Source organism: Penicillium chrysogenum (assembly GCF_028827035.1).
Source record: "Penicillium chrysogenum strain IBT 35668 chromosome Unknown utg000004l_segment0_segment0, whole genome shotgun sequence".
Lineage (NCBI taxonomy): Eukaryota > Fungi > Ascomycota > Eurotiomycetes > Eurotiales > Aspergillaceae > Penicillium > Penicillium chrysogenum.
Window position 1 is genome coordinate 94,755 of NW_026622752.1, and position 13,438 is coordinate 108,192.

General features: G+C 49.8%; 5 protein-coding genes across 5 annotated transcripts; 1 reads left to right on the forward strand and 4 right to left on the reverse strand.

Moving 5' to 3' along the window:
- Nucleotides 1-353: 353 nt before the first annotated feature.
- On the reverse strand, nt 354-2,047 carry N7489_005926 (putative MFS sugar transporter; the record flags this gene model as incomplete). The annotated part of the gene is made up of 4 exons (XM_056711676.1): nt 354-1,012; nt 1,062-1,529; nt 1,603-1,785; nt 1,837-2,047. The coding sequence occupies 4 exons, from the start codon at nt 2,045-2,047 to the stop codon at nt 354-356; spliced, it is 1,521 nt and encodes a 506-aa protein (XP_056565391.1).
- Nucleotides 2,048-3,031: 984 nt separating this feature from the next.
- N7489_005927 (uncharacterized protein) lies at nt 3,032-7,102 on the reverse strand (the record flags this gene model as incomplete). The annotated part of the gene is made up of 1 exon (XM_056711677.1): nt 3,032-7,102. The coding sequence occupies one exon, from the start codon at nt 7,100-7,102 to the stop codon at nt 3,032-3,034; it is 4,071 nt and encodes a 1,356-aa protein (XP_056565392.1).
- A 1,122-nt stretch (nt 7,103-8,224) lies between these two features.
- N7489_005928 (uncharacterized protein) lies at nt 8,225-9,109 on the forward strand (the record flags this gene model as incomplete). Its single annotated transcript, XM_056711678.1, has 1 exon — nt 8,225-9,109. The coding sequence occupies one exon, from the start codon at nt 8,225-8,227 to the stop codon at nt 9,107-9,109; it is 885 nt and encodes a 294-aa protein (XP_056565393.1).
- Nucleotides 9,110-9,543: 434 nt separating this feature from the next.
- On the reverse strand, nt 9,544-11,080 carry N7489_005929 (putative MFS transporter; the record flags this gene model as incomplete). Its single annotated transcript, XM_056711679.1, has 4 exons — nt 9,544-9,933; nt 9,986-10,127; nt 10,174-10,638; nt 10,689-11,080. 4 exons carry the CDS (start codon nt 11,078-11,080, stop codon nt 9,544-9,546), a joined length of 1,389 nt encoding a protein of 462 aa, XP_056565394.1.
- Nucleotides 11,081-11,266: 186 nt separating this feature from the next.
- N7489_005930 (cytochrome P450) lies at nt 11,267-13,023 on the reverse strand (the record flags this gene model as incomplete). The annotated part of the gene is made up of 3 exons (XM_056711680.1): nt 11,267-11,955; nt 12,004-12,840; nt 12,891-13,023. 3 exons carry the CDS (start codon nt 13,021-13,023, stop codon nt 11,267-11,269), a joined length of 1,659 nt encoding a protein of 552 aa, XP_056565395.1.
- Between the last annotated feature and the right edge of the window lie 415 nt (nt 13,024-13,438).

Consider the following 13,438-nt stretch of genomic DNA (forward strand, 5'->3'; position numbering starts at 1 on the left):
AGTGTCTGATTAATATGCATGGTTGTGTATTCACAGCCATTCCTTTCCGCCTACTCCGTACGAAAATCATATTCACCGGCAGTTGATCTCTCCAGGGCTTTAATCTTCAGGTACGTAATATCTAAAATATATTAGAGAGTTATGTGAGCTTCGTGGGATTATAGCTCCACGTCGTACTTTTCATGCATAAGCGTGAAGCCCTGATAGGGTTACTTGAACCCCAGATCAGATAGGGGAGTTAGTCTGATCCAAAGGGGCCCTATGAATAAACAGTTGGAAAAAGAAGATGAAAACCAAGAAACTGTAATTCATAGCGACCTTGAAATCTTTTGTATACAAATTGGGAAGAACATTTAAACGCGTTCCACCCCGACACTGCTAGCAACTTTGTCGTCGTCATGCTGCTCAACCTGAATATGTCCATAAGCCTTGATTTCCGCGGCCATCTTCCTCGCCTGGTCAACTGGGTCCCCGCCCCGAGCGAAGATCAAATCGATATCCTCAAGACGCAGGTTGCTAGTCTCGGGGTAATAGAAGTAGATCACAGGAACGAAAAGGAAGTTCGTGATCATGAAGATCAAGTACGCTTTCCATTGGATGCGATTGATAATCACAGGCGTGATCATGACAACGGTGAAGTTCCAGAGCCAGTTGGAGCTGACACCGATCGCTGTTCCCTTAGTTCGGGCTTCCAGAGGCAGGATCTCAGGTACATATACCCATGGTACCGAGTTGATGGACATGCCATGGATGAGCATATACAGGAAAAAGAACGCGACAGATGCTTCGGCGTATGTCTTTCCGTTTGGTTCGTTGACTTGGGAAAGCAAGGCTGCTACCATCATCATGCATATTCCTAAACCCAAAGAGCCGATCATCATTGTCTTCCGGCGACCCATGCTGTCCAGTTTGAATGCTGGTAGGAGAGAACCGAGCATGAACATGATTTGAATGCAGCCACCCAAAATCAGGGAGAGCTGGCTAGTTAGCCCGACATTTGTTCTCAGCACAGCTAATACAGGTTAGCACAGCTTTTGACTCAGCAAAATATCGATACATACTAGGCACGAAGTATACAACCAAGTTGATTCCGCCCACCTGATTCATGAGCTGAATGCCCCAAGCGAGAAGTACTCGCTGGCCAGTCTTCACTTCATCGTTCCGGAAGATCTTCCAGAAAGACTGCTTGCTCACCGAATCTTCCAGTTCGATGGCGGACACGATTCCTTTATGCTCATTGACGATGAACTCGTCTTCCGGCTCACGGTCATACACGGCACAGAGGACATCCATGGCTTCTTTTTCCTGCCCGTGGTTCATGAGCCATCGAGGGGACTCCGGTAGGCCGAAGACCAACACGATGACGAAAATGGCGAAAACCATCTGCATGGCAATAGGCAGTCGCCACGCGATAGGTCCGCTAACAAACGACATGCCAAAGTCGAACCAGTATGCCACGACGATTCCGACGGCGGTGAAGAGAACTTCTGAGGAAATGAGACGACCTCTGGTTTTACCCTCGCACATCTCTGGCAGAAGAAAGAGTAATGAGTATTTATTGCTTATGTATGAGACGATTTAACGGCATTGGATCTGACTTACCGGCCTGGTACATGGGGACAGTGCTGGTCTTCAAGCCGGTGCCTGCACCAGTCACAATTCTTCCAATGATCAGATGTGGCACATTGAAGGCTGTGGTCTGCAGGATTGCACCGACAATTACCACGCCCATTGCAAGCCAAATAGCTCTTCGGCGGCCCAGTGTTTCGCCGATGCAAAAGTTAACTAGCCGTGTCAGTTAATGTCCATCCCAATCAGATACTTCATACGACTCACTCAGACACCCAAGAAGACACCCCAAATTATAACAACTGACAATGATACCCTCTTCCGAGTCATTGGGGTAGCCGAACTGTTTCCTCCAGTCTTCATTGCCGATAATGCCACTAAACACACCTTGGTCATAACCAAACAAGACAAAAGCCACAAGACAGCAAGACGTGACAGCGACCTGAAGGGATCGACCCCTTCCATACCAAGAGCGCATGATGGCGTGGAAGTCAAGATCACAATCCGGGGTATAAAGGAAGCAGTGCAAGGGGCTATAGAAAAAATCAACCACTTAGCCGGGGGTCTTCGCGCCATGTTTATAGTCTGCAGAACAGGCCCCGCTACGTACAGGGCCTGGCACGTTCTGTCATAAGAGTTAACCCGCATCATAGGGGACGATCAAGCAGTCTCAACCAATGAAGCCAGGTTCCTGTGGACCCGGGAATTGGGATCTGGGGTATCTGGAGTTAGCCATTTACGCGGAGTTTGGGCGAAACTCGTCTGTGCGGAGGACGAGAATTGGCGCCACAGTCGGGAGCCGGAATCGGGCAAGCCAACCGCACCTCTTGCCGGTCGATGCCCGAGTTGTCTTCAGTTGGCTCGGCAAGAGCCGACGGTTGGATGGTTGCAACTGCCTGTCTGGGATTTTACGGAATATTGCTACTCCGAGATCATCCGGGCTACTAACCCGTTTAGGAAGTTTGTCTTAATCTGGAAGTTGCAACCACTGGCTCCACTATCGGCACTCGCCTTCGATGTTTATGTACATGTATATACCTACCTAGGTACCTTAGGTAGGTAGGTACCTAGGTACCTAGGTAGTCTTGCAGTATCATGTATGTTGCTGTGGCTTAGGTTGATACTGCTATATTGGTTGATATGGGGCAAAAGCCAACGACAACAAAGACATCTTCTAAAATAAATATACTCTGTTTATCCAATTTCAATGTTCTAACCTTACCTCTTGAGTCTTGGCATGATGAGACCTGAAGAATGTGGACAACGGGGACTTTGTTTTAGGTACAGTTGTGATTTGGCTTGGAAAAGTGTCATATAGGGGACCCTATATTGTTTAGTGGATAATCGAGCTATAGGGAATATTTAGCTGTTGCTGCTAGTTGGTTCTTTATGAAAAAGAGAGCACCAAAACTAAGTACAAAGGAAAAGAGAAAAAGGATAAAGACGAGGGTCCTGTTAGGGGCTAGTTAAGCTCCCAACCTTTGCGTGACCGCATCCCGTTGAACCAATCCTGCACATATTCCAACCCAGCGTGGGGACCATAAATTTCGGTTTCCCACTGGGGTAACGGGGCATCAAGTCCAGTCTCTTGCAGACATGTTTCTCGTAAATGCTCGAGGCTTCCACCGCGGTCATAGATGGAGGACTCACTAAGCTGGCTACGTTCCATCCGCATCTGGGCCCGCAATGCCTCGGTCTCAGCCTCATCTACAGTGAAATCGTCGTTGACAACAGTGCCATACGCAATACGAGCTCCCTCAACCGTGACCAGCTTCCGGTGTACTTCCAGGGCAACCTTTTCTGCCGGACGTGTCAAAGGATCACCCAATCCACCCCCTCCCCAAGTCACCCACTCGAGAAGATCACCCGGGTCGACGCGAATATGATCACACTTTGAAGGCAAAATCTCTGTGGGAGGACTGTCCTTAGACTTGGAGAACCGGTAGAGCATCTTACGGGATCGCTGTCCCGGCTTTCCGCCCTTCAACCCCCATGGCTTGGTGAACCACCGGTCATCGTGGAGACTGAACTCCCCACGAGCGAGGAATCGGTATAGCGTGCGCTGAGCATTACCACCGCGATAAAATCCGGCGCCACCACTGTCGGCGACGCTCTCATTAGCTTCAATACGCAACGGGTAGTTGAGCTCTATTATTTCTGTCGGAATGGACTTGATGGCGGGGAAGAGACAGTGGCAATCAGGTCCGTCGCCGGCCTGTCGTGCAGGCACGCCTCCAAATCCGATCTGGTAGAGCTGGTACCACTCCCCGTCCGGCTTAAATCCAGAGTAAAAGAAGTGAGGCGAGTCACTGAATCCAGCTGCAGCCTGGTAGGAGTCTTGCTTTTGGCCAATCAGAGCTTGTACAATGTCCAAGGTCCGCCCGAGGAAGTGAGTTCGGCACGAGATTGGCGCAGGGCGAACAGGCTTGAGGACTGATCCGCGGGGGATGTGCACGTCAATCAAGTCATGGAAACCGTCATTAATAACTGTTCCCGGGGCAGCGGCTGCAATGAGGTAGTATCCAATGAACATCCTGAACATTGTCTCCGAGAGATAAAAGTTGATGCTACGCTCGCTCTGTGGAGAAGTGCCGCTCCAGTCAAATTGAAGCCGGTTGCCCTCTACTCTTTTCATGGAGCAGGTGAGTGCCCAAGGTCCAACACCGTGGCCATCATCATCGACGAAGTCTGTGAATTTGCTTTCCAGATCGTCGAATTGGCGCTCGATAATCTTTGCGAATCCAGTTCGGTTCCGGTACAGCAGCTCCGAGCACGCAGCCAGGTACACTTCAGTGCCGAAACGGGTGGCCAACTCTCGAACTCTGGTGGCGGCCATAGAACAGGAAGCTACAATGGCAGTCAGGTCAGAGCGATACCATGCCGGTTGGCGAGAGTTTCGACAAAGAAGATCGACCAGATCTGTGTTCATCACACCACGGGTATACAGCTTTATGCAAGGAATCTGCACACCGTCATCGAAGACAGATGTCGCGTTGATCGACATGCTTCCCGGAACGATACCTCCAACGTCTGTCAGATGGCCAAATTGCGATGCGAATCCAATGATCTGACCGTTGTGGAAAATGGGCAAAAAGGCGATGATGTCGTTGAGGTGGCTGATGGCGCCCTGCACTTGGTAGGTATCGTTGGTAATAAACACATCCCCCTCCTCGATTGTGCCATCCCAAACATCGAGGAACTGGGTGATGAAACTGCCAAACTGACCAACCAGCATTTTGCCCTCACGGTCGGTTATGACATTGAATTCATCCTGCTGCTCTCGGATGGCAGGGGACATGCTGCATCGTAGCATCATCTTGTCCATCTCGCCGCGAATGGAGGCCAGTGTCGAGGATATCAGTGTAGGAATCAATGGAGTACCCTTGACAAGCTCTTTGGCTGACTCGGCAGTGTGCGTGTTAGCGGCGGTAGGCTTCTTTTCCAGAGGGTTGATCAAAATATTCCCGATGCTATCGATCTCACCATAGTAGCCAGGCAAGATGAGTGTGTTGCTGTCCATTTCAGAGATAATACACGGACCCATTACTTGAATACCCTGCTTGCTAATCTTGTGACGGTCCCACAGGGTTGCCAATTTCTCTTCGCCTTGGACGATGATATTCTGCTCGCCAATCTTTGCATCTGAAGGGGGAATTGTGGCTTTGCCAACTTGAGGAATGTCAATAGCAGGCGAGGCGTCTTCCAACACAACCCCCAGTCTCATCAATTCAAGCTCAAAGTCGGGTAAGCAGTAAGTGAACATCTGCTGGTGCTGCTGGTCGAACTTTTGTCGCAACACATCATGCCATTTATCAGTAGTCAGGGCCAAGTCTTCTTCAGTGAGATTAATTGTTATCATCAAAGCTTGACCTTTGTACCGAAGATCTGCTTGGTATGCAGTTTTCCATGACAAGGGCCACAGATCACCCGCCGTCCTCGACAAAGTATCCCGACACTCTCGCTCTAGCGTTTGGTACTGTTCCCGTGCCTCGGCAACAGTGGTTCCGGAGACAATACGGATGAACGTGGCGGATTGTTCGTGTCTAAGTTTAGTGGTCACATCACCCTGTGCACATAGGATTCCAGGCGAAGGCGGGATGATCACAGGCCAGGCCCCAAGAAGTTGACCCACGGCATTTGCATGCAGAGGGCCGGCGCCACCGAAAGCGACCAGTGCAAATTCACGAGGATCATAGCCCTGCTCCACAGAGACAAGACGCAAGGCACCATACATAGTCTCATTGATGATAGTGATGATATCCTCGGCTGTTTGAATGACCGGAAGCTTCATCTGGTTCGCAATATCCTCGACAGCAGTTATAGCAGCCGGCACATCCAACGCGAACTCACCACCGAGCAATGTTTTGGGCAAATACCCCAGGACCAGATTCGCATCCGTGACAGTGGCTTGCTTTCCGCCTTTTCCATAAGATGCAGGTCCGGGTGATGCACCTGCGCTCTCGGGGCCTACCTGCAAGGTCTCCGTAAGCTCCATATAAGTTGTGATTGACCCTCCACCAGCCCCAACGGTCTTAATATCAACTGCGGGCGCCCGAACAGAAAGACTCTCTACAACAGTCTCCCGTCGGAGCTGAGGCTGTCCATTGTAAATTAGTGCGCAGTCGGTAGAAGTTCCCCCCATATCCAAGGTAATCAGATTCTTATACGGAGTGCTCCGAGCCACAACATCTGCCACTCCCTTGACGCCTCCTGCAGGTCCCGACATGAGGATGTTGACCGGTAACTCAGAAGCGAGAGTCAGACTGGTCAATCCACCATCGCTCTTGAGAACTCGAATGGCTTCACTTTCTGTCGCAAGCGCTTCAGACAGATTGTGCAGATATTTCTCAACAACCGGCTTCACCAGCGTATTCGTGCAGGTCGTGACCGTCCGCTCATACTCTCCGACTTCACGCAGGACATCTGTAGAACAAATGATGGCGATGCCGGCCCCAAGCTCCTCGCGGACTGTTTGTGCAACCACGCGTTCGTGAGCCTCGTTGCTATGCGAGTTTAATAGCGAGATAGCGACCGCTTCTGGTTTCTGTCGCGCCAGCTCTTTCAAGCTTTGTCGCAGATTCTCAACATCAACTGGCGTTACTGTTTCGCCCTGTACGGACATGCGTTCTTTACATTGAACGACTCGCTCAAGTGGCACTATGGGGTCGGGTGGGGTCCAGTGCAGCCACGCACCCAATCCACCTGGGATCTGGGAGCGACGCAAAGCCAATATATCCTTATGGCCAGCCGTCACAATTAGCGCGGTGCGGGCGCCCTTCCCTTCGAGGACTGCATTCGTTGCGGTCGTCGTGCCATGGTGAATGAATTGGAAAGTCCCCGACCAGCCGAACTGCTGATGGACTAGTTCACGGGCCTTGGCAATGCCCTGTTGGATCCCTATACTTTGGTCTGGGATGGTTGTTGGGACCTTTGCTCGCACTGTTTGTCCATGCGGGGTGAACACGTAAACATCTGTGAATGTCCCGCCAACATCAACTCCGAGTTGATAACCCTTCTCCGTGACTTCTCGCATGGTGCAGTTTTGGTGTGTCTGGGGAATAGACTTGGGGGTGATGAGGGATCAGGGGATGGTCCTAGAAAGGAGTTCGGAATCATTAAAACTCTTACGAAAGATTTGAACTTCGAATTCACCAATGCTATCGCATTTTGTGTGGGCTTACCAGCCCGCTGTCATAAAAGAGGGGATGAAGTGCCGTTCTTTACCTTGTTCGATTCAGTGGGGCGCATATTGCCAATGAAGTTGTTCATGCATGGGTGTATATGCCACTAATATGCAACCAATATGCAACTAGACAGACTCTGCAAGCCGCGGTTGTTCAGCATTGGACTCGGTATAGATTGACTCTTGCATAGGTACATGTGTGTCCATGCCAAGTACAATCTCTCCTGGGTATATACCTGCTAAATTCCGACTGACTTGATTCTCTCAAGTTTTGTGCTCGGGTGTTCCAAAATCTAGTAGACCTTGCAAGTGTACTCGAGCAGTCACTTCGTACAATCACAATATAACCGCTTCATCCTTCTTGTTCAAGTTTAACGACATAGTCGCGACGTCAGTAGGGAGCTACCTAGGTATTTAATCTAATAGTATCCACAAGCTGTCAAGTGTAGTCGTCAGCCAATGAAATGCTCGAATGATCGCCAACCTCATACACTAATGTCGTCAATTATTTTTAACCTGCCATCTCTCTACGTAGAACGCACGAATAGTACAATATTGGTGTGATTCACAAGCATTTCCAAGCCTTTTTAGAGGCGAACAGCGGTTGGAATGCAAATAGGAGCACCCACATACCACGATCCTAGATCGACATCCTATGGACACTTAAGGACCGGAATGTGCGATCAGAACACCGATTGAGAGAAGATTGGATTTTATGACACTTGCCAGCCCCTGGGTATGACGCAGAAGTTCCCTTTGAATTTTAGACGCGTTTCACGTTCAGCATCATAGTCATTCCAGTCATTCTTCCCCGCCATCCCATTACGGTGCGGCAATCATGGAATGAGAAGGGTGATAGGACGTAACGTATATAAGAATGGATAAAATGTCTTGCTGCCTACGCTTTGCAATCACGCAATCCAGTCTGATCAAAGTCTATAAGTTCCCGAATATATCAAAATCCCAGTAACCATGCGTTCCCTCACCACATCATTTATCTCCCTATCCCTGCTATCAGGCACAGTCCACGCCGAAAGCATAGCTCGTGTTTGGACACACTTCTACCCAAACTGCCCTGGCGAGGCATTCAGCAATCTCGACACATACGAAAAATACCACGTATCCGGCCCATCCCAAAATATCACTCAGGGCAGCTGCAAAAGCTTCTCCGTCCCCTCCTACGAGAAGAACCTCGTCGACGCCATCTCCGTCGACGCCGAGCTCCTCTCCAACGACCACGACCTCCCTTTCCTCTCAGGCGGCAGCGGCTGCAACATCACCGTACACGAGGTCCCGGAATGTATCGACCCGCCCCTAATCAGCGAAGAGATCCGAGATGGCGTCGCAATTAGTCAGTGCGCCTCGCGCCAGTTCGTCGCTTACAGCCAGGTCTGGGTGAATCTCGTTTGCGACAGCGACAGCCCTCTCCACAACGAGAACATCCCTGCCCATGGTGCAAAGGAGAACAACAAGCAAGCAGACACCCACCAGTCCATTCCTACTTCTCAGCCCGATGCGCCTGTGCGCGCTGAAAAGCATACTACCGTCGAGGATATCAAGAATATCCAGATGCCCGGATCGAACTCGGATTCTTGGCGTGCTTCCCAGGCTACGCATAGCCAGCGTGAGCCCGTGCAGGAGGGTCGTGTCAACCAGGCTGGTCATGCGCAGAGTGATCAGATCGTGCATCATATCATGCAGTTGTTGAAGAATAAGACTTCGCATATCGTCACCGGCAAGCATCATGCCCACTCGAATGTTACCTTGCATCACAATGGTACTGCCCCCGGTAATCGTACTGTGATGACTCGTCGGCGTTTGTCGGTCTTGCGAAACAGGGCTGCTCGTCTTGTTTAGAGTTGGATTTGGAAATGTTGTATATCTGAGTGTTTGATTTGTGATGAATTGGAATCATTTGTGTATACCAGATTAGTTAAAAGTCCACTGTGATATGTGAAACTTGCTCTATTACTTGATCATTTCATACTGCTAAAGTAGTATCTTAAGGAATGAATACGATACTCCTTGCGCTCACAATTCAAAGTAATGTAGATCAAAGGATTCAATGGATATGACCGACTCCAAGAGGCGACAGGGGTCGTATATAATTTTTCGGTGTCATCATCTCATTATAGCCACTTGACTTTCTGGTCTACTGACCAAGCGAAATGATATTTTGTGTCAATTGCAGACACATCACACTGTAGAACAGCAAGACTCTCTATGGTACTTCCAACATTGACGTAGCAAATTCATCAATAAGCCATATCGATGATTCCCAACTTAATATTCTAACTTGTCTCTTCGTCGGCATCTTGAGCTGCCTGCTTCCTACGGGCAGCCTCCTTGCCAGCAAAGCTAAACAACATGCCAAGATCATAGGTCACTTTCAAGCATCCTGCAATAATGAAGGACACACCGAAATGGCCGTTGCTCGACAAGATACCCGTCAACAGGGGACCCATGCTCTGGGCTGTAGTCTTCACAACATTTACCGCGCCCATGATAGCTGTGCGCTTGTCTGCCGGCAAAGCTGCAGCAAGGAATGCGGAGCGAGGCGCCACATCCATGTTCTGGGTGCAGGCTCGCAGAATCAAAAAGGTCAGTGCCAGAGGCAGGCTAGATGGGACGGAGATGAGAGCCAGACAGATCGCCGACGGCAAATGAGTGAATACCATAGTCTATCAAAAAGTTAGAAGTCGCTCAGCAGCCCGCGTAGGAAGAATACCTTACCTTGACATTACCAATTCGTTTGGCGAGGGACGAGGCCACCAGCATGGATGCCGCAGAGATAATGTTCGTAGTGAAGAACATAGTGCCGAGCCCACCTGAAGGCAGATTGAACTTGCCCTTGAAGAAGTAGGTCATCCAGGACCTGACAAATTAGCATTGTAGCCTATAAGAGTTAGGATCTCACTCACAGTGAAGCCAATCCAGACGCAAATGAGTCCACTCCAAACAGGATGAAGAGACGGAGAACCAGAGACCACAGGTCTTTCTCGATAGACGGAAACAGCCCCTTCTTCGTGGCCGGCTCGACATCTTGTTCGACAGGTTCTGACAGCAGTGGTCGGGTTTCAGAACTCTGCTCCTGTGGCTCTTTTTTCTGAACCTCGACTTTGCCACTCAGACCCAGAGTCAAGATTAGCTTAACAACGCCAACGCCGGCATAGACGAAGAAAATGATGCGACAGGCGGGAATGAAGGCCCATCCGTGGACTGACTCGAGAGAATTGATGATCCAACCACAGACAAGCATTCCCGTGGCTGAGCCAGCATTTCCAATCAAGGAATACCAAGCAAAAACATCACTCAGAAGCTCATGTGGTGTGAGATGAGCCAGAGTGGATTCCTCCACGGCACGGAACGGGCCAATTTCATTTCCACTACGAAGTTAGCTCGGATAAAAAGAAACCACAGAACAAAAAAGACGAACCTCGGACTGATGACACCGAAGACTGCAGCAGCCAGTAGAATCCAGAAATTTCCAAAAAGAGCAAAAATGACTCCGCTGCCAGCCATAAGGACCGATCCGAGCGACAACACCGCCTTGCGACCCATAGCATCGGCAAATAGAGTGAGGAAGAAGCTGATCACCACATCTCCGACCAGCGTGAGAGTCATAAACAAGCCAATCCGATCATCTGAAATTCCCATGGCCGATAGATACGACGCCAAAATCAAGGTCGAGCCGCCGTACGCGAAGAGCCGGACGAATCGTTGCGCGCAAAGAAGCTTCACGTCGAGCGACGACCGCCACATGGTGGTTAGGCCCAGCTCTTCGAAAACATGAGCCATGTATCGCGCCGGTCGCGATTGATTCTCCATTATCAGATGGTTGAAGGAAGAAAGTTGAAGGTGGAAACAACTTTTAATCTCCGACGTTCGGAGTCGGGGTTCGGGCCGGAGCTAAGCTTTCTTCGGGGGAACTAAACGGTGGACGGTGGAATATATATTACATATCTCTTTGGGAGTATAGGGAGTATAAACAAAATTATTATGTACAAATATCTCTCACTGCTCAGTCTTGGGAGGCCATTTCACTCGTCGTTCTGCCCGCACATACAAGTTGGTAGGACGAATCAACTGGAACATGGGATCATACTCGACTGGCCCATCATTCTCTTTTGTGAATTTGTACCGGTACAACAATTTGGGCAAGAACACTTTGACTTCCTGCAAGGCAAAGTTGAACCCAATGCACATACGGGGTCCAGTAGCAAAGGGAATATACGCGGACTTATGGCGGTCCTTCACTTCCGCCGTATCCCAACGGTCTGGATCAAACCGTGCTGGGTTAGACCAGACAGCTGGGTTGTTGTGAATGTGGTGAAGGGCAGGAATGACGATAGAGTCTTCGGGGAGCTTGTATCCGCCTGGAAGAATCATATCGACCTTGGCAGTGCGCGCGGGCTGGTATGAGGGATTATGACGGCGTTGAGTTTCTTTGATGAATTTGTCCAAGAACGTCAGACGATCAGTCAGATCCGCAGTCATTGGGGTGTCGGCATCGATGTCGTTGTCAATCAATTCCTGTAGGAGTCTTTCCTGCATGCCGGGATAGTTGACTAGGGAATAAAGCAGCCACGACAACAATGAGCTAGTAGTAGTAAACCCAGCGCCGGTGGCTACTACCAGTGCCTCCATCAGACTTGTCTTAGGCAATTTCTCGCCCTTGTTATCCGTGGCGCGAATAATATAATCTGCCTAACGTCAGCTCGAGCCTTCCAACTGCCAGGTATTTCACTTACCAATCATATTCGAGGCCTGCAATGCAGCATCCTGTAATGGGAGATCCTCGACACCATTCCGAGAAGCATTTTGAATGGACTCGTTAACCATCTCAACGACACGATCACGAGCATGCCGGAGACGCTTCGGGTCACCGAAAGGCAACTTGGCGTACCAATCGCCACGGGCGGTTACCTTCTTGTTCAGCTCCAACGACTCGGCAATTCGGTAGACAAGTTCATGAGGTGGCGCATCCACGGCAGAGAAATGCTTAAAGTCCATACCCAGAACCAGCTTACCCACGGCCTGCGCACCGAGCTTAAGCATGTACGGGTAGACATTCCAAGCCTCACCGCGCTCGTCTAGCTCATCAAACACATTGAATGCATCCTCGACAGTCTCTTGCATAGTGGGGGCATAGTGGCGCACTGCTTTCGGTCCTAGCGCTGGCGGGAGGAACTTGTGTGCCGCGCGCCATTCGGGTGTATCGGTGTCACCCAAGAACACACCGGCCTGTTGGTTCTTAATTGGGTGTAAGGGGTGTGCCTCGTTGATTTTCTTAGTAAAGAAATCAGACTCTGAGAAAACAATGGCCGATAGCTCGGGGTCATTGGTGTGGTAGACCGTCCGGCCCATGTTGGTGGTTTGGATGATGGGTCCATATTGGTCAAATAGACGCTGGTGGTTTCCCAGGTGGTCAGGATAGACCTCGAAGAAGTTCCCCACAAATGGCAGTCCCTTGGGACCAGGGATCTCCCGTACGGCCTTGCCGCCTATGGAGATGGCAATGGGCTCTTCATTGGCAAGGATCTCCGAGGTAGTGGACAACACCGAGTCCTCAGACTGGAAACCAATTCCTATCATGGGAGTCAGAATGATATCGGAGACGATAGGACAAAAATCTTACCATTTGGCTCAACAATGGCAAATTGGCCAGCAATAAGGAGCTGAAGTCCTTGGTAGTCGACTGTTGTCTCTACCTCAATTGGGCGAGCAGAGGTAATAGCCTCGCCCAGTAAGTAGAAATGTTTGGCAACCATTGTGAAATGAGAATGAAACAAGTTATCTTCCTCTCTTGAAGGGCCCGCTCACATTTTATAAGGATCTAATTATCTGAGCCGTTCAAAACTGCATAGTAGACTCCACTATTTCATAAAAAAGCGTCCCGATTCTTTTTCATCTCATAATAGAAGAAGATGTATATCTCTAAGAGCCTCGGCTCAAAATATTTCTCAGGATCCACAATAACATCACGCCGAAATAGGCAAAAAGTAGTGTATTCCATACGGGAATGGAGTTGGACGTTATATTTCGGGCTCACCGTAGCCGACGGGCAGACGGCAGACGGCACCGACACGAATTGTGCCGTCTCGGCCCCACCGACAAGATCGAGGTTTTGTCTTTTTTCTTTTACTTTTTCTTTGATTTTTTTCGAGATGCCGAGGCATTTTGAAT